The sequence below is a fragment of the Diuraphis noxia genome, unplaced genomic scaffold, assembly GCF_037042655.1.
Source record: "Diuraphis noxia isolate RWA-SAM2 unplaced genomic scaffold, SU_Dnox_SAM2 contig0005, whole genome shotgun sequence".
NCBI lineage: Eukaryota > Metazoa > Arthropoda > Insecta > Hemiptera > Aphididae > Diuraphis > Diuraphis noxia.
Window position 1 is genome coordinate 37,516,964 of NW_028301715.1, and position 19,011 is coordinate 37,535,974.

At 27.2% G+C, this 19,011-nt stretch overlaps 1 protein-coding gene across 16 annotated transcripts in view; it reads left to right on the plus strand.

Annotated features, from left to right (window-relative positions):
* Lerp (lysosomal enzyme receptor protein) overlaps positions 1 to 15,853 on the plus strand; it is a 29,681-nt gene extending 13,828 nt beyond the window's left edge. For 7 of the 16 annotated variants that reach the window (XM_089228066.1, XM_089228064.1, XM_089228063.1 and 4 more), the window contains exons 3-18: positions 517 to 689; positions 1,111 to 1,220; positions 2,594 to 2,736; positions 4,440 to 4,699; positions 4,772 to 4,944; positions 5,363 to 5,519; positions 6,201 to 6,314; positions 6,525 to 6,673; positions 6,748 to 7,113; positions 7,542 to 7,825; positions 9,199 to 9,334; positions 9,991 to 10,177; positions 13,535 to 13,597; positions 13,651 to 13,728; positions 15,401 to 15,498; positions 15,616 to 15,853. In XM_089228066.1, the coding sequence (XP_089084192.1) occupies positions 517 to 689; positions 1,111 to 1,220; positions 2,594 to 2,736; positions 4,440 to 4,699; positions 4,772 to 4,944; positions 5,363 to 5,519; positions 6,201 to 6,314; positions 6,525 to 6,673; positions 6,748 to 7,113; positions 7,542 to 7,825; positions 9,199 to 9,334; positions 9,991 to 10,177; positions 13,535 to 13,597; positions 13,651 to 13,728; positions 15,401 to 15,498; positions 15,616 to 15,669 (2,545 nt within the window). In that variant the 3' untranslated portion in view covers positions 15,670 to 15,853. The other 9 variants (XM_089228054.1, XM_089228059.1, XM_089228055.1 and 6 more) reach the window with 9 other exon arrangements.
* Positions 15,854 to 19,011: the final 3,158 nt, after the last annotated feature.

The following is a 19,011-nucleotide window of genomic DNA, read 5'->3' on the forward strand; positions in this document are numbered from 1 at the left end:
TTTATCCACAATGTTTTTTTTTTTTTGGTCTGAGGATATTTACATATATTTCTATGTTGTTTTGGAAAGACTTCAATTGGATTTCTAAAAAAATTATTTATATTTTCAGGATAAAGAGTGTTAACAGTTAAAACGGCTCAATTTGTTGTTTCAGTCTTACAAACGGGTATCATTTTTATTTTACAATTTATTATATGCGCATAACTCACTTATTCACTTAAAAACTGAATTATCGTAAAAGTACTTCCAACAGAACACAGATAATGTTCTTACTATCAAGTTTTATGTTAATTTTATTCACTCTAAGTTTTAAGTTTACGGAGTTAAACACGAACTGTTGAGCGTGAATTTGCTATGTTACGCGTTTGTAAAACTGAGACAACAAATACCGGTGTTGCGCCCTCTTAAGAGAATATTACCATGTATTCATTTTTAATATGTTATGATTATGGATTTCATTCAATGATATCTAAATATTTGATTATTAATTTAAATAAATTATTTATTATTTTTAAGTTTTGAAGGACTTCAAGCAGTGAATTTCAACAAATCTGATGATATCTACTTAAACATAAAGTTATGTAAAAGTGATGAACATAAATCGACTTGCGATGGAATCAAGTCAAAAATATGCTTAGTTAAATACCAAAATTATTCTACTGAAGTAGATATTGGATCCAAAATTAAAGGTAGGTACCTATTTAAATAAATGTTCAGTTTTTGAAGGAGGAAATAATTTATGGAAGGGTGTTGGGACACAAGGGGCTTAGCTGGTCCCCTAAAAATGATTGAAAAAGTAACTTTAATATTTTTTATTGACATTTATAAAAAAAAATACTATGAAAATAACGATTATTTGTTTTTAAACAAATTAACAACATTGATTGGTCGGAAACTGGTTTCACATAAAATTTCACCTATTTGTCGTCTCTTGTAGAAACGAAACATAAACCTTACATACTTATTTAAATATATTATTTTATGAATTTTTATAATTTCCAGATTTTCGTGTTTTTGAAATACTTATTTACAAGAAATATAGAATATAATATAACCAAATTCTGAATATCAGTGTATATTTATGTATTATGCGTGAAATTTTCTTTTCAGAAGTGAAATTAAATACTAAAAATCAACTTGTTTTGGCTTTGGAAGGAAATACTGTTTGTGAAAAAAATCAAAAATACTCAACAGATCTAACGTTTATATGCAATAAAAATGTAAGCTTCAAGATTTAAATAAGTATATGAACCATGAAAATGTGCAATATGTTGGGTAGTATATTATTATATATCCCAGAAATTTAAATCTCAGTTAACCACCGTAGGTGGTTAAATTTTACAGTTTTGGTTACCAATGCATCTGACTCTAATTTATGGTTACATTTCATATAGCTGACTTTGAGTACCTAATTAAAAAGTTAAAAAACACCCATTAAGTTAGGTATTGAACAATTAGACATCATCTTTAACTTCAAATATAGTATTGAGTCTTTTTTTTGTTAAAAAATAAAAATAATTTCTGAATTATATATACCACCAATCAGAGACATATTTGGGAATTTTACGCCCCAGGTAAGAAAAAAATGCCCTCTTCCAACCTAAATTTCTTTAGCAATAGCTGTGTTTGTAAAAAAAAAATATGATAATTTATTATTATCTGAGTGTCATTACTTATTTTTATCACCCAAATGACCTAGAAACCATATTATACATAAATTCTTTCTAAAATTTAGTGCCCTAAAAATTTACTGCCTGAGGCCCTATCTGTCCACCCTAAATACGTCATTGCCTACAATTGTTTATTGTGTACTCTGCATATTTTTGTGAATCTTATTTTATTTTTTATACTTTAATGTTTGGGGTCTCATAATATAATTTCTATACTAGCTGGGGTTTCCAGTTTAGGACTTTTCCCTTTTTTTAAATACTCTAAACCATTAACTACTAAGTTTCTATAAGTACTAACGTATCCCACTAACTACTTTAATTGTATTACTGCATATTTATCATATTATACTATAGTTGAATTTCAAAACATTTAATACTTTTCAATAAGTTCCATTTATCTTGGGAGTTAAATATTAAGTACATTAACATAACATTAGTTAAAATTTTGATATAAGAACCTCCTAAAAAAATTATAAAATACAATTTTATCTGTAATTGATCAAAAGTTTTTTAAATATTGAGAAGGGACTAATCTCCTTAAACATTCCCTTATTTTTTTCAAGCTTTTTTAATATTCTCATAGTAGGACTTCAGCCCTTTCCCCCCCCCCCCAATTTCAAAAGTTATTCATGCTTACGGCTGTTTAAAAGTTTGAAAGTAAAATATTAAATAATTATAAGTAATATTATAATGTATATTACTTATAAAATTTATTGATAAAAAAAAAATAGACATATTTCACGAGACTATGTATAATAAATAGTAATAAATCTTTAAATCATAATATTTAGTTAGATAATGGAATCTTTATTTATTTGCACCAATTTATCCATTCAAGTATTCAACTGAAGCCATTATAAAGCATATATGGTAAATTTAGGCGTTTATTAAATATATCGTTTGATATTCAAATTTAATTTTAGATGAATGGAAATAAAACTGATTTTAAGCTTAATGTAAATAATTGCAAGTATATTATAGAATGGACATCTGCAGTTGGTTGCCCAGTAGATGATTTGGACATAAGAAATGTTTGTGAAATTACAATACCTCATATCCATTTTAAGTAATTATTTTATTTCAAACATAGTACATACACAAGAAACCATTTATAACTTTCAAATAAAAATTTAATAATATTTTTCAAGTATTTGCATGAATGTTCGATGTTATAAACAGTTTTTAATGTAATAAGCAAAATAATTGTATTACTATTATGTTAAAAGTGTTTAAGTGTATGATATAAATAAATATTATGAAATATATGTTATTAAGTATGATAAAATATACTATATATCTATCTAATAAATATTTTTACTTTTGCTAGAACTAAAATATGTATGTAATCTGTTAAATGTTATATTACAAAAATTTGAAAATATCTAGAGAAACCTATCTCAGTACATATGTATAAAAATATTATTGTATAAATTTAGTAGTTTAATTTTCAAATCTCCTTAGAAAACTTATAGTAAATATTAAATAGGCATTAGAAAAAATTGAATTACTTTCTTTAAAACTTTATACACTTAACAAAAAAAATAACTTATTTATAAAATTAATGAATTACTTTATCTAATCATAAAAAAAATATTTTTAATATTTTTTGTGGTAATTAATTTTTTTTAAACAGTTAAGTAAAATAAATAATATAGTTAAGGGTATTTGATACCATGATTTTCTGTCTTTGTTTAACTAATGTGCAACATAGGATTTTAGCCGCGTTTTTTGCCAAACATATTGATTGATCTAGTGAAGCGATAAGAATTCTGAGAACAGATATGAGTTTATCTTCAAGTCTACTTGAGATCAATTTTCCCACATTTTTCAATTTAACTTCTCCAAACATTGAAATATGATAGTTTTTTAATTACTCTTTTTTAATAGGTATGGGAAAGTTGATCTCAAGTAGCCTTGACAATAAATTTAAATTATGTTTATAGAAATCTTATTGCCTTATGAGATCTTTTGGTGGGTTTAGTAAACACACCTCTAAAATTCTATGTCATGTGTATTAACATACACACAAAGACAAAGATAGAAAAACATGGTATAAAATCCTCTTAGGCCTTAATACTTAAATCCTTTATATTTAATACTCAGCAATTTGTCCATGCCACATAAAATACATTTATTTAATAAATTTAAATTTAAATTTTAACTTTTTTAAATTTAAATTTTAAGTTCTATATTATGATCTAGTTAATTATTGAAGTTTATAGTTCATCTGGAGAAATCAAACAGTTAATTAACTTACACTTGATTTCCTTTTATAGTACCTACCTATGTAAAAAATAGTTAATTGTTTTCTTTAGATTCAAATTTCATTTGTCAATTTATCATGTTTTGATTTATAGAAATTGTCTAGTGTAATAACTAATTATTTTTTAATTTAAAATTTAAATTATAGTTTACATAATGCCAGTTAAAACAATAGGTATCGGTTATTATATGTATGAATCTTATTTTAATTATTGATAAAGATAGTAAACTCTAGTAGAAAAAATTAATATACAAATGTACAAATCGCTACTTTTTATTTGATCATTGATTTCTTGTACATATACTAAAATATTATTCATAGTTGTAGTAGGTACATTTAAACTTAGGGAATTAGACTACCTAATGACTAATTCCCTATGTTTTGATGTAATTGCTGATTCCAATTTTATGTGTTTTATATGCAGTTCTCAGCATTTATTAAAGATATTTTAAAAGTTAACATTTTATTTTATTATAAGTTAATAGTTATTATATTTGTTTTTCTAGATTAAATTTGAATCCTTTACGACGTTTAACAATGAACTATTTGGTTAAAAACCAAAGTCGCCAATTTGAACTCAATATTTGTGGCCGTCTAACTGACAATAACAAATGTGGTGGTAATATCACAACAATATGCGACATAACTGATATCAGATATCCTAAAGTGTATGCTGTTGGAAGTCATGCAAACAGCCAACTTCTGTATGATATAGATAGTAAAATCTTAAAATTGATCCAATATGAAAAAGCTGTTAAACATCAAAGTTTGTATAGCAAAATAAATATTATCATGAAATTTAGGTAATGCTTTTAATTAAAATAATTTTATAAAATAGAAGGTAGAAGAATTGAATTAATTTTTAAGTGTGATGAAAATATAGCACCTGAACATACTAAACCAAAATATTTAAATGATGAATATTACCAAAGCAAAACAATTTCTCCTAATATTTCATATTTTGAAGTAGCTACATCAGCTGTTTGTATACCTAGGATAATATTATGCGAAGTAAGTATTTTTTTTTCCGAGTTCTATAATATTGTCAACCAACTTGATCAGCCTTATGTGGGGTTTTTTAAGGTTAACATATGACATTATAATATTTTTACCGCATATTTATAAACTATAATAAAGTGGAGTAGGTATGATTATAATTTATAACATTTAATGCACCAAGTGTCCAAGTCAAAATTTACATGCATATTTTAATTGAAAATTATAAACAATATTAAACATAATATAATATAGTTAAATGAATTTGTTTTTTGATGCAAGTTTAGTGTTTTATAAGCATTTATATTTTAATAATGTTTTGTTGTTTATTAATATTATAAATATTAATTTTATTGCATTGAGTATTAATGAAAATACTATCCCAGTATTCTCAAAAGTATAAATTATTACATTATTACTATGCCTTTTATAGGTAATTACAAAATATAAGGTTCGTTTCAATTTGAAACCTTTACACAAGCGAGTAGACAATTGGAAAATTATTAATGAAAATAATCATGGAATTTTTTACTTAAATATTTGTGGTTATTTAAATGAATATGATGCACAAATTCCAACATCATGTACAGGTTATTAAAAGTGTAAAAAATGGGAGTTATTTATGATTAAAGACCAGATTTCTGTGCAATTGCATGTTTTTATGGCGTGTTTTCTAAATTCTACATAAACAAGCTACAAATCCAAATTAAGATATGTAGATTAAATTAAAGAAAGTTTTTTATGTTGCAAAAAATTGCACTTTTTGAGTTTTTTTTTTTATAAAAATGTACTAATTAGTACTTTTGTATTATTTTTATCATTGCCATATTATGTTATTATATGACGTAATTAGACTTATATATATATATGTATATATTGATTACATATACACATACAGTACTACAGTCTATCCACAGAAGCCAGACATTTTAATAAAATGTTGTGAAGTCAGTTATATACATGGTATCAATTTCTTATTATTTTATTTAAATTAAATTAATTTTCTTTTATTCTTTTAATATTTAAATATAACAGTTAATGTCAACTAATAAAATAGGTAATAATATTATAAAAAAAAAAGTATTGAAAATAATATTTGAACTTTGAAGTATCAATAATGAAAATTTTGTTTTTGCACGATTTTGCACATTTTAACATTTTAATTGCACGTTTTTTAGGTGTTAGCTGCACAAAAATCCGGTCTTTATTTTTGTTGTATTAAAATAATCTCAGGAAATAAATTTGTTAAGAAATATAAATTTTTTTTATAGTCAATGGTAAAACTTCGGCTTGTTATGTGGATAGTTCAGGTAAAGGAATTTCTATTGGCTCAATTCAAATTGGTCCTTACTATGACGGAAATTCAATAATATTAAATTATACAGGTAAAATAATTAGTTATTAGATTTAAATATGAGCTTATGAAATAAAATGTATAGGTTGTTATTAAAAATATTACAATAAAAAATATTAAAAAATAGTGATCATTTTAACTGTATGAAAATCGCAAAATTTTATTTCTACAAATAGTGTAGTTAGGTAGATAAAATAATTATCTCATGTTAAAATATGTATGATATTTAAAATGTTGACAGATGGAGATAATTGTACCAATTTTTTGAAGTGGTCAACAGTTATAAACTTAACTTGTTCTAATGATACGAATCTCATACACAAATCAACAAATTACACTTTATGTACCCATGCATTTCATTGGAAAACACCTAAAGCATGTGAAATATCGGTAAATATAAATTTTAAAAATGCATACCTATATATTACCTATGAATTTGAACATTTTACTATTTTATTTTAAAGTTTGAAAGAAAAGGTCAATGTATGGTTACATACCCATTTGATTCTCAAACAGTGTACAATATTAGCAATCTAAAAGATCAGACTTTTGAAAAACACATTGAAGATAGCGCATCATTTCGATTTAGTATTTGTGGTCCATTGCAAAAACCATGTAATGGTATTTTAGATTCAGCAGCATGTTGGTCAGTTGGTGGTACTGAAATGAATATAGGGATATTTACTGAAGAGATAGTGTTTGATAATGGTTCCATCTGTATGTCCATGCATGGAGAAAAATGTGTTAATAATGGACAGGGACCTAACAGTCATACTATTATTAGATTTGTGTGTGATTTTTCAGATTCAAATTGGATTGAGTACAAGAAGGTTAGTATTTTTCATAAATTAAGATGTATTTTTATTTAAATTTATGCAATTTTTCCATTATTTTGTTTTAAATACAATATATTATACAATATACCTAAAAAAAGTAAAAAAGGTTAAGTGCAGTGAGCCTCCTTTAACGGACACCTCTCAATAGCGGACACCTCCAAATAACTGACGGAATTTTGGGAACGGTGAAATGTGTACTCACTGTATTTCCCCTCTTAATAGCGGACACCTCCAAATAGTGGACGACATTTAAGCGACCGAGAGTGTCCGGTATTTAGAGGTTTCACTGTACTTGCTTATATTATTTATGTTTCTTTTTAAAACTAGGTATAGCATTTTATTGAATACATCAAGGAGTTGAAATAGTCAAATATTAATTGTATATTGTTTTAAAATTTTAAATAATACTTTTTGTTTACTAGGATTTTGAAGAATGTACTTTTGAATTCATTTTATATACAAAATATGCATGTACACCACCTTTAAAAGTTAATTGTATCGTAGATGATCAACTAGGAAATATTTTTGATCTCGGTAAATTAACTAAATTGAACAGTAGTTATGAAATTATCACTAACCAAAAGAAAACAATTATTTTAAATGTTTGTCATTCTGTTATTAATAATGATATTAATGGTGTTGACTGTCAATTCAATAGTGGAGTCTGTTTAGTCGACCATAATAATTTATTATATTCTAATAAACGGTAAGATTGATTTAATAATGTACCTAGTAAATAAAAATAACTACAGAATTTTAATTAATTGTTAAGTTTTAGATCTATTTCTAAAATAATATAACGTAGATAGTATATATTGTAGTGCAATTTTTTTTAATGTAATAATTTATGTGACTAGTATAGCCTCCCATTTACTATGGTAGAAAAAAACCGTTAAAATTTTGAATTTTGATTTTCTAACAAATTTTTTAAAATTTGAAAATATATGTTTTAAAAGCTATTTGTTTATAATATGGATGAAAAACATTTTTAAATCATCGGAATTTTGATCACATATTTATAATTTACATGTGAAAATTCAATATCGTACAGATTTTAAATTCAAATGCTATTACAAAATTAATGTTAACATATAAGGAACCTTTTGCAATATATTTTCAAGCTTTTTTACTAAATGAGCAAGTTTTTATCGATAATAGTTTAATAAAAAATTATAAAAGTCGAAAAATGTATCAATGCTATAATTAGCTCAAAAAGATATTAAGACTTAATAATGAAGTTGTTTATGTTTCAAAATGTTACAATATATTATAGAAAATGCAAATATAGCTGATAAAAATAAATTTAATAGTAGGTATATGGTTATAAGTTATTGAGTTTGGTAGGTACACCAAAAACATAAAATTAATTTTTTCAAAAATTGACTTTGTACATACATTTTCACTTTTTTCGTTTTTACTGACACTTTCTAAAATTGTTGGGAATTTTAAAATTTGACCTCTCGTAAAGTCAAAAGTACCTACTAGATTCACCTTCTATCAAAAAAGAATAAAGATGTCGATCAAAATACTCATGATTGTAAATACAATACAATATTCATATTGCTCCGCTCTGCATAGTCTAAAAATAGGATAATAAATATTGCATATATACCATTTCAAAGAATAGTGCTGTATTCTAAGTTGGTGGTAACCTATTGTATCAGAATTAGTTATCCAATTGCGAAACCATACAATGCTGTGTTTTATAATTTACATTCATTCAGTCAAAACTCCATTGATCTCAAAATTATTAGTTGTTAATCTATGTTATAAATAAAAATATAACTCTATTTAATAAAATGGATATTTTTTAATTTTTAAGAATCGACATATTTTTTGAGCAATTTTTATTAAATTTTTATCATTTTATTATGTTTATATAGGGTGTTTGGTACTTTTCGGTTAGGTATTATAATTTTTATTGGTAGTCATATATCACATTAAATAAACGGCACTACGATAAGTATTTGTATTATATTTTTTTTTATTAAAGTTAATAGAGTACTAACTTTCAATAAACCAACATATTAGCTGTAAATGAATATATCTGCATATTTTATTTTATAAATTCCATTTTAGCTATAAAAATCTTGGCGATGTGAAGGAAAGTCCTCAAAAAAGGGGAAATAAAATTATATTGGAAATGATCAATGGTTTTTATGATAGTCATCAAGTTTCTTCAGTTATTGAATTTATATGTTCAAATGAAAGTAATGTAAGTACCTATTATGAATATGAATAAAAAATGTAAGCAAAATATATATGACCCGCCTCATGTATATGATATTTAATATTTATATTAATTATATTATAATATTAAAAAAAAATGAAATAATATATTGTGCGGGCAACGTGTCACGTGTGTGGCATTCCTAAACCGAAATCGTCTCTCCGCACGAGTCACACATCACACATACTAATTTTTTGACGCGTTTATCTACCATGGCAAAAGTAACGCAAAGACCTATATAAGTACGATAATATATTAATATAACAACCAGTTTATTGTACGAAAACATTTTCATGAATGAAAAATGTTTATATGTCATACAAGGAGGTTGTACTTATAATTATGATGATTTAACCAAAAGTTCATGTTTTGTAAAGACAACTAACCTGGTATTATAGGTTTCAGTGTTTGGTTGTACAGGGTATACGTCCAGTACTTCATTTCCACTTAACCGCCCGATACTTTTTGGGATTCCCACTTAACCACATGTTGGACGGGAAAAGGTTGTTTTCAAACGATTCAACCGTTATCGAAAACTATACTTTCTGTGCAGGCGTGACAAAAATATTTTATTAATTTAATTTGACATTATTTTATAAATCATTATTGTGAAGTTATTGATTTAAATTTTTCTTACGTAGGGTCCAGTATTAACTTCTGAAGAAAATTATAAATATGTATTCCAATGGTTCACACCATTGGTGTGCCCTAAACATATTAAAAAAGAAGAAATAATAATAAGCAATTATAGTACATTAAAGCCAACTTATAAACAAAACGATGGATTAGACTATACCAAAAACAATATTGATGTCAATTATAACTCAGGTAAATCTTGGAACATGATTGGCAAATGACAATATATTATACCATATTTTTGAATGGTTATATGAATTATAATACAGAATACGAGACTTCTATAGCACTTATAATCATCACAATTAGCGCTAAAAAATTTTATTATCAAAATATCAACACTCAAATAAACACTTAAAATCATTATTATAAGCAAAAAAAAAAGCGGTTAAGTCGTGGATGTCGCTCTGCTGTACAGTAGGTTACTGTAATGGATGGGATTAAAATTTGAATGCAATTATAGGTATCATTGTATACGAAAAACGATTCTGAACGGAGATGATTTGTCAGTCTAGGATATATCAGTCATATAATCTATTTTGAAACAAATATTTTATTTTTCAATTAAGACGCATTTTGCATAAGGCATGGTTAATCAATTAGTGTAGTTATCATGTAGTTATCATAATTCATAACACCTTATATTATCATAGATATACATCATAGAGTAATATTACTCTATGATATACATATACCTGTTTTGAGGATAAATCGTTATCATTACGCGATTTCATAAAAATTTAAAACTCAAACGCTCAAAACATTTTTCCTATAATGACGCTTCAAATTTTCTCAATAGCTATTTGAAGAAAAACTTATGGAAAACTTGGTGTTAAATTTTATAACCTTAGATATAAATACAAACAATATTATGAATTTTGAACTACAAAATAATTTGCAAATATTCATGGTTTTGACGAATTTCTGTCAATATTTGAAATTCAAATGCTAATAAAAATTTAATTTGAATTTCCGGTTGACATTTTTTTTGTGATAAAGATTGAAAAATTTGTAAGGAATCTTTTATTAAATTTTCAAATCTTAGATTTAAAAAGAAATTTTTTTATGAATTTCTAGGATAAAATAATTTGCGAATTTTTGTGATTTTTACGTATGTTGTCAAAATTTAAATTTAAATATACTTGTAAAAAAAAAATGTGACTATACATTTCTTGTATTTTTCAACTGCTATTGTAAAAATATTTTAGGAGCCTTGTATTAAATTTTCAAAACTTAGGTATAAAAGGAAAATGTTTATTGAATTTCTAGAATAAAATAATTTACGAATTTTCATGATTTTTACGTATGTTGTTAAAATTAAAATTTGAATGCATGTAAAAAAAAAATGTGGCTATATATTTCTTTTATTTTTCAACTGCTATTGCAAAACTATATTATGAGCCTTGTATTAAATTATCAAATCTTAGAATTAAAAAGAAAAACTTTTATGAATTTCGATCTAAGATGATTTGAACATTGCCGTAATTTTTATGTATTTAGTCAAAATTTGAACTGTAAAAATGCTTATAAAAAAAATTTGTGACTATATATTCTTATAATTTTTTAATCACTATAAGAATAACTTATGAGGAACTTTGTATTAAATTTTCAAATATTTTGATAGGGCCAAAAAATTTTTATCGACACTTCAAAAAAAAAATTTATAATGTTGTAGCCAAAAAATAAAAAATAATATTAACATAAGATTCTAAGGAGAGCTATTAAACAAATGATGGCAGATACATGACATTTTCTCTGAATATTTATATTTTTCTTTTTAAATCTAAAATTTGAAAATTTAATTCAGACCCCTCATATTTTTTTCTCAACTGATATTCTGAAAAGTAAAATTAAATTTTTATGAGCATTTGAATTTCATATTTTTACTGCATTGTATACATCCTATTTTGTTGTTATTAAAAAATGAATAATAGTAGATACTTAAAGTAAATTTACACCAAATGTTAATTTTAGATTCTGAACGAAGTGATGAATGTATTTTTTTTTCTTTATTGGTCTTGAAATTTACAAAGAATTTCCGCTTCGACAACTATGGGCCATTAGCATTGGATTAATTTGATGAATGTGACACAATTATGTGTGTTTTTTTTGTTTGTTTGTTTGTTTGTTTGTGTTTGTGTCTGTGTACAGCATAACTAGTCGAAATAATGCTTCAATTTCAAACTTTGGGGGTGGTTTCCGATGTTAAAGTGAATATCCTTTGTGCATTATAGAAGTCAAAAGTAAACGTTTTCCAACAGTTTTCAAAAAAATCGAGAAAAACAAAAGAGATATTTATAGACAACTGAAATTTTCAATTTTACTGAAATTTTTTTTTGAAGTGTCGATAATATTTTTTTGGCTGAATAAAAATACTTGAAACTTAAATAAAAAAGTTTCTCAAGTTATTTTTATAGTGATTAAAAAATTATAAGAATACATAGGCACAATTTTTTTTTATTAGCATTTGAAGTTCAAATATTGACTTAATACGTAAAAATTACGGCAATGTTCAAATTATCTTAGATATAAATTCATAAAAGTTTTTCTTTTTAATTCTAAGATTTGAGAATTTAATACAAGGCTCATAATATAGTTTTGCAATAGCAGTTGAAAAATAAAAGAAATATATTTGCACAATTTTTTTTTTAAAGCATTCAAAATTTGAATTTTGACAAAATACGTAAAAATCACGAAAATTCGCAAATTATTTTAAACTAGAAATGCATTAAATATTTTCCTTTTATATCTAAGATTTGAAAATTTAATACAAGGCTCCTAAAATATTTTTACAATAGCAGTTGACAAATAACAGAAATGCATAGTCACATTTTTTTTTACAAGCATTTAAATTTAAATTTTAACAACATACGTAAAAATCACGAAAATTCGCAAATTATTTTAAACTGGAAATTCATAAAAAAATTTCTTTTTAAATCTAAGATTTGAAAATTTTTAATAGGTAATCTATAATATATCCTAGACAGATAAACCGTCTCCGTTCAGAATCGTTTTTCGTATACAATGATACCTATCATTGCATTCAAATTTAATCTACCCTAGTCAGAGGTCCACCCCACCCCCTAATGTACAGCCGAGTGATACCTACTTATCTGCTTTTTTTTAAATTTTCTATACTTGATAAGTCAAATATTTTTAATTATTGTGAGCTGTTTACTGACATTTCAAGTTTTAATTTTTTAGTTTATTTACTGTAAATATCAATAAAATAGTATTTTTTGGGTCAAAAAGCTTGAAAATTTAATACAAGATTCCAGAAATATCTTACAATAGCTGTTGAAAAATATTAAAAATACATTTTCACAATTTTTTTTATAAGCATTTAAAATTCAAACTTAAATTGAAAACTTACAAATTATTTAGAACTTCTAAATAAGAAGTTAAAGTTTATAAAACATTCAACTTTTGTAGCTATTGATTGAAAATTTAAAACAAGGTTCCGTGTTAGTAGTTCATCCTGTAACCAAAAAACCTAAAAAATATATATTCAGTTATTTATTTTGTATGGTTTGATCTTAACAATTACAGAACAAATTGAAGAACCTGTGACACTTACTGAAAACCATAATAACACCTTACAACAGTTCTATGGTAATATCAACATTTATCATTTTTATATGAAAAATAATTGCTAAATTATTTAGGTGAAGATGTGATTTCTAATAATTTTACGGGTAAACCAGTTTTGGAAAAAGAAGAATCTGATAATTCATTTTTTGCAGGTAATAATTATTGTATAGATAATGATTATTTATTTATTGAATTAACGCTTGATAAACTTAATAGTAAAGTGTACAATATAATATTAAGACTAATATAAATCTAAATAAAGGATAAAGGTAACAATTAAAAATTAGAATAAATGCGTTTAAGGTCTGATAGAATATAGATTATTAAAGAAAAAATCAAAAAAATGCGCTACTGTCTGTAAAGATCTAGAGGTCCATTTTTACAATAGTTTATGTGGTGGGTTTCTAGATGGAATGTTGGATAGGATCGAGAGCAATATTGTGGTACATGGAAAAGGATACGTTCTAACAATGGGAGACAGGACACAAGTTTGTTTACCAGTTTGGATAAGAAATATAGGCATCTGCTATTTTACGGCAAGTTGAAAGAGAATCAAGTTTTAAATCAAATTCAAGACTGTTAATGGCATAGGCGGAGATCCTGTGAAATATTGAGGGGGGCTCAAATATTTGGTAATAAACTGACCCGTGGGGGCTTTGCCCCCACACCCCCAACAATCATTTTTACATTTAATAACTCATTAAAATAATTAACTGAATAATAAATTTTTAAAACGTTTTTTCAAGGACCGATATCAAATAACAATAAGCAAAATATAATTTAGAAAATGGTATATTAATTAATCATGATAAACTTTACAACCAATAGCAAACAGCCATAGCAATCTGTCTATAATAGCCGGAATAGCTCACTATAATATCAGGCATCAAGGCAGTTATTATCGTTTCTTGTGATATAACAAGAAAAAGAAATGAAAAAATATTTTTCCCATCTATTTATAGAACCGTATAATATGTTATTGTATATTATTGTAGCCAAATAGCCAATACACTCGAATACTCGATTTGTACACAGAATATATTATATACAAAAATAGTATGACGTTAGCACGTTTATGTGTGATACTAATCCTTGTTAATTATTAAATATAATTTTTAGATCCAAACAAAAACGAATTTACATATAAATTGTATGTAAAATTCTTATTTTTACAGTTTAGGTATTTATTTAATAATAATAATAAATTATCCTAGAATATTCTGTAATCTGTACAAAAGTACGTTTTTGTTTTTTAAAAATTTTTAGTGGGGCTTTAACTTCCAATGATTTATTTTGGGGGGGCTAAGTCCCCGTAAGCCCCCGCCGATCTCCGCCTATCTTAATGGTTTGGTTAGCGGGAGTATTAGCTATTCTTCTTTTGCATCCTTTCTAGTCGTTCAATGTTGTTGATGGTATTTAGGTTCCATTAAACGGAAAATATAGTAATATTGTTTTTAAATACCTAATAAATTTTTCGAATTCTAATGAAAAGAAAAAATAATTTATAAGTACTATTAATATAAATCTACGACATTAAGTATTCTTAAACATTAGTTTCTCACAAATTACTCTGGACATTTTAGCTAAATAAATATGAATTTATTAAAATAAACCACCTAACAAATTTCAAATTAATTTATGCATATCAAAAAATCCCATATTTGATTAGTATTAAAAATCAACATTGTTTGGAGGTAATATTTCCATTTACTATTGATTGTGTGTGAATATTAAAACGTTTACTACAACCAAACTTAGTATCCTTATTTACTTTAAAATTTAAATACTTATAGTATATAAGTTCCACATAATTTTTTTTTTAAGTTATAGTACTAATGGTTTTATTGTTATTACTAATTCCATGGATTTACCGATGGAAGTTACTGAAAGAATTGCGAAGAATTTCTTACACTTTACAATTTGTAAGTCATTGATCCATTGTGCATTGAATATAATTGCGAGTTTTGACCAATCAATTCAACTTAGTCAAATTCTAATATTTTTATTTATTTTGTAATTTGTTCATTTTCATGTTTCAGACCAGACGGATACGGAGACGGAGACCAGAACATTTAAATCATAGTTTAATGTAAATTTTACTTCTAAATTTATTGTATTCTTTACAAAAGTATTGTATTTTTTTTTATTATTTTATAATGTATTGTTAAAGTAAAAAATGTTAAGTACTTTATATTTTCGAAAAGTTACTGTTGTAAAGAATTAAAAATTTCCTTTGTATTTGACTTAATATAATGTGTTTACTGTTTAGTTATCAAATGAAGATTTGATTGTAAATTCACTAAATTCTGCAGTACCTAATTAATAATTATTAATTTCCGTTTAATATGTATACTTTATATATACATTAATACACACTATTATAAATAATAGATCTCTAAAAGTATTGTTGCACTTTTATTATTTATTTAAAACCTTAAATTTAATCAGAACATATGATTATAATAGTATCTTGCTGTCCGTATTAATCAGCTTAGCAATGCGCCAATTATATAGTTGGGTTATCTGCAGACGCTGCAGTTTAATTCTAGTTTCTATTAATTTCCATGCAATTTTCGTAGTTCCTTTTTAATCTTTAACAACAATATTCTTGAACGTACATCGCCGGCGGAGGCGGAGGGCAAAAGCGGTAGTTGCCCGGGGCCGTGCCATTTATTAGGGGCCCCGCACCTTTCATTGGATTTTATGATTTGTAACTTTGTATTATGATTATAATTTCGACTCGGCATCGACGCGGAAGCAATCCTTGAACAGAATTCAGCGTTCAGTGGCAGCCGCGGAGTTTTTTCTGAAAAAACTCACCTCCCGCCAAACAAAGATAGGTATAGCGTACGACAGAGAACTTCTTGTCGCGTATTTGGGCGCGTAAAATTTCGTCCATTACATTTCGAGGCAGAATAGATCATCGACCTACAGGTATAAGGCAAATTTCGTTGCTGTTTCGATTCATACACATTTCGGGCAAGGATGACATCGTCCCCGACGAGCTGTCCACAGTCGAGACTTGAAACCACCGAGACAACAACGCTACCGAACACACGGCAGAGGACAATCGACCAAACGAACGATTCGCAGCTCCAGTGTCGCAGGACGCAGATAAAACAACAAGTTCGTTGTCGCTGCAGGCGCGCACCTTTTTTTTTTTTTTTTTTATATCACGGGGGGCCGGAAATACCTGTAGGGCAATTCGCCAGCTCCCCCGCATCGTTTATTGGTACAACAATATATACATTGATACAGGCATAATAATAATATATGTATATATGTTTAGACCGCGTCTGCAGTTCACAAAGAAGAACAGATAGCCCTACGCTATCGGAAAATTTGGCCTTAGGCCTACAATAAACAAAACTTAACTAGGGGTTTACATTATGCTATATCTGCTGGTGGTCCTCGTTGGCGCTCTCTTTCCTCCTTCTCTCTTGTTGCCAGGATGAGGTCCACGTACCTGTTGACAGCCTGCCAGTTGTGCATCGACTCCAGCATGACTCCGCAGAAGGTCTGGGGAGTAAAGTCACCGTTTATTGTCCCCCCCCCCAACTCTCTCCTCTGCCGCCACCACCTGTCGCACGAGAACAAGGCGTGCTCGGCATCGTCCATCACCGCTCCGCTGGTAACAAGTTCGTTGTCGCTGCAGGCGCGCACCTCTACGGACCTAACCTAACCGATGACGTAATCACCACCGACCAAGGCCAACAGTCCGAGGTGGGATCTGTTCAAATCGCTTTTCATCACCTTCAGAATTCAGCACATTCCAACATCACCGCCATATCACCTTCAGGCCAATGGGATGGTAGAAACTTTTCGCCGTACGCTCAAGTCGACGCAGTGATCAGTCAAGCTGCCTATCGCGTACTACTCGCACTGCGCAACACAGTCAAAACGGGCAGAAAACAAGCTCCGGCTGAGTTGGTATACGGCAGCACCACGTTCAAACTCCCCATGCGAGTACTTTCGCCCTGCTCAACTCGATCCACGACCACCCGAGTTGGAAGCTGCGATGCGAGACTTCACGAAACAGCTCCGATCCACCTCCGGTACGCTTACCAAAGAACTTACGTTGATGATCAACGAACGTTATCAGCTGATAATCGGAATATAATATTATAATAAACGATGGTGACACAGGGGCGTCATTTCATATTTTTTTTAGGGTGTGCGAAGTTTCAAGCAGGCCATTTTGAAATTTCACCGGGCCATATAAAAATAGATATACATACGTTATGTATATTATCCTGCATTCAATTTTTTCCATACATTATAGACCGGTTATTACTATTTGATTTTAATCATATAAATAATTGTGCATTCGTGGCTGGTGCATTATCTTAGGCTTCAGCAAGGCGCAGGCCAAATGTGACATTCTAAAAGTAAGGGGTGCAACCGCACGCCCTGCATGCCCCCCCCCCCCCAAATGACGACCCTGTAGTGACAGTAAAAATAAGTTATATTATGTCAACCCGCGACGGCGACATCTAAAATAATTTAATTGGCTATGTGCAGATAAATTCCAATAAATATTTTTACTTTTTAGCTAAGTTGTACAAATAGAAAAAACGAATTAGCCGATGCAAAAAATCTACTAGATCCCGCAAAACCTCTCACCTGCGCTTTTTTTGTTTATACCAATAAATTTCAGTATTCAATTATTCTATAATATATTCATAATTTATAGAAATGAAATAAATAAACGTTTGACGTTATTTGTGGTGTTTTAGTGGCTAGTGCTACTCACCTACTTAAGACATTTTTTGAAAAAAAATTAATAATTATTTCATACCTTTAAAGTTTTAAATACATTATTTATGCACTCTATCTAGTATCTACAAAATCAATTGATAATTAGAATCGATTGTAACATCAAAGAAATTATAATAATATAACTCAAACAAAAAACGAATCAATATACCTATTTTATACAATCTGGCATATGTCATAAAAAATAAGAAAACGTATTTAAACTTAACATGGAGTTTGACTTATATCAATCATCATTCATCCAGCATCTCACTTGATCAAGGTTAGGCCTTTCACTGTGCATAATGGTGTAATTAATTCAAAAGTATACTAAATCTAAATGCATATATAATCAATGCTTATACCATAATAAGGTCTATGCTTGGCTATCATTTTGTGTTGTTTGAGAAATGTCCTTAAATTAAGCTCTGTATTCTACTAATCATAAATCATAATACGATAATATTGATACATCAAACAATATGATATTTGATAATCATATAAGGTCATTTTTCGTGCAGAATAATGTTGAAAGTTCAAAACATTACAACCATAACATACATGAGTGCATGAAGAAGTTGCTATGTTAATACAATACTCATTATTGTGTTGTACACAGTACGTTTATGAGGAATTTATTATATTGGCAATAGTTTACATACAAATTGAGTAACAACAAA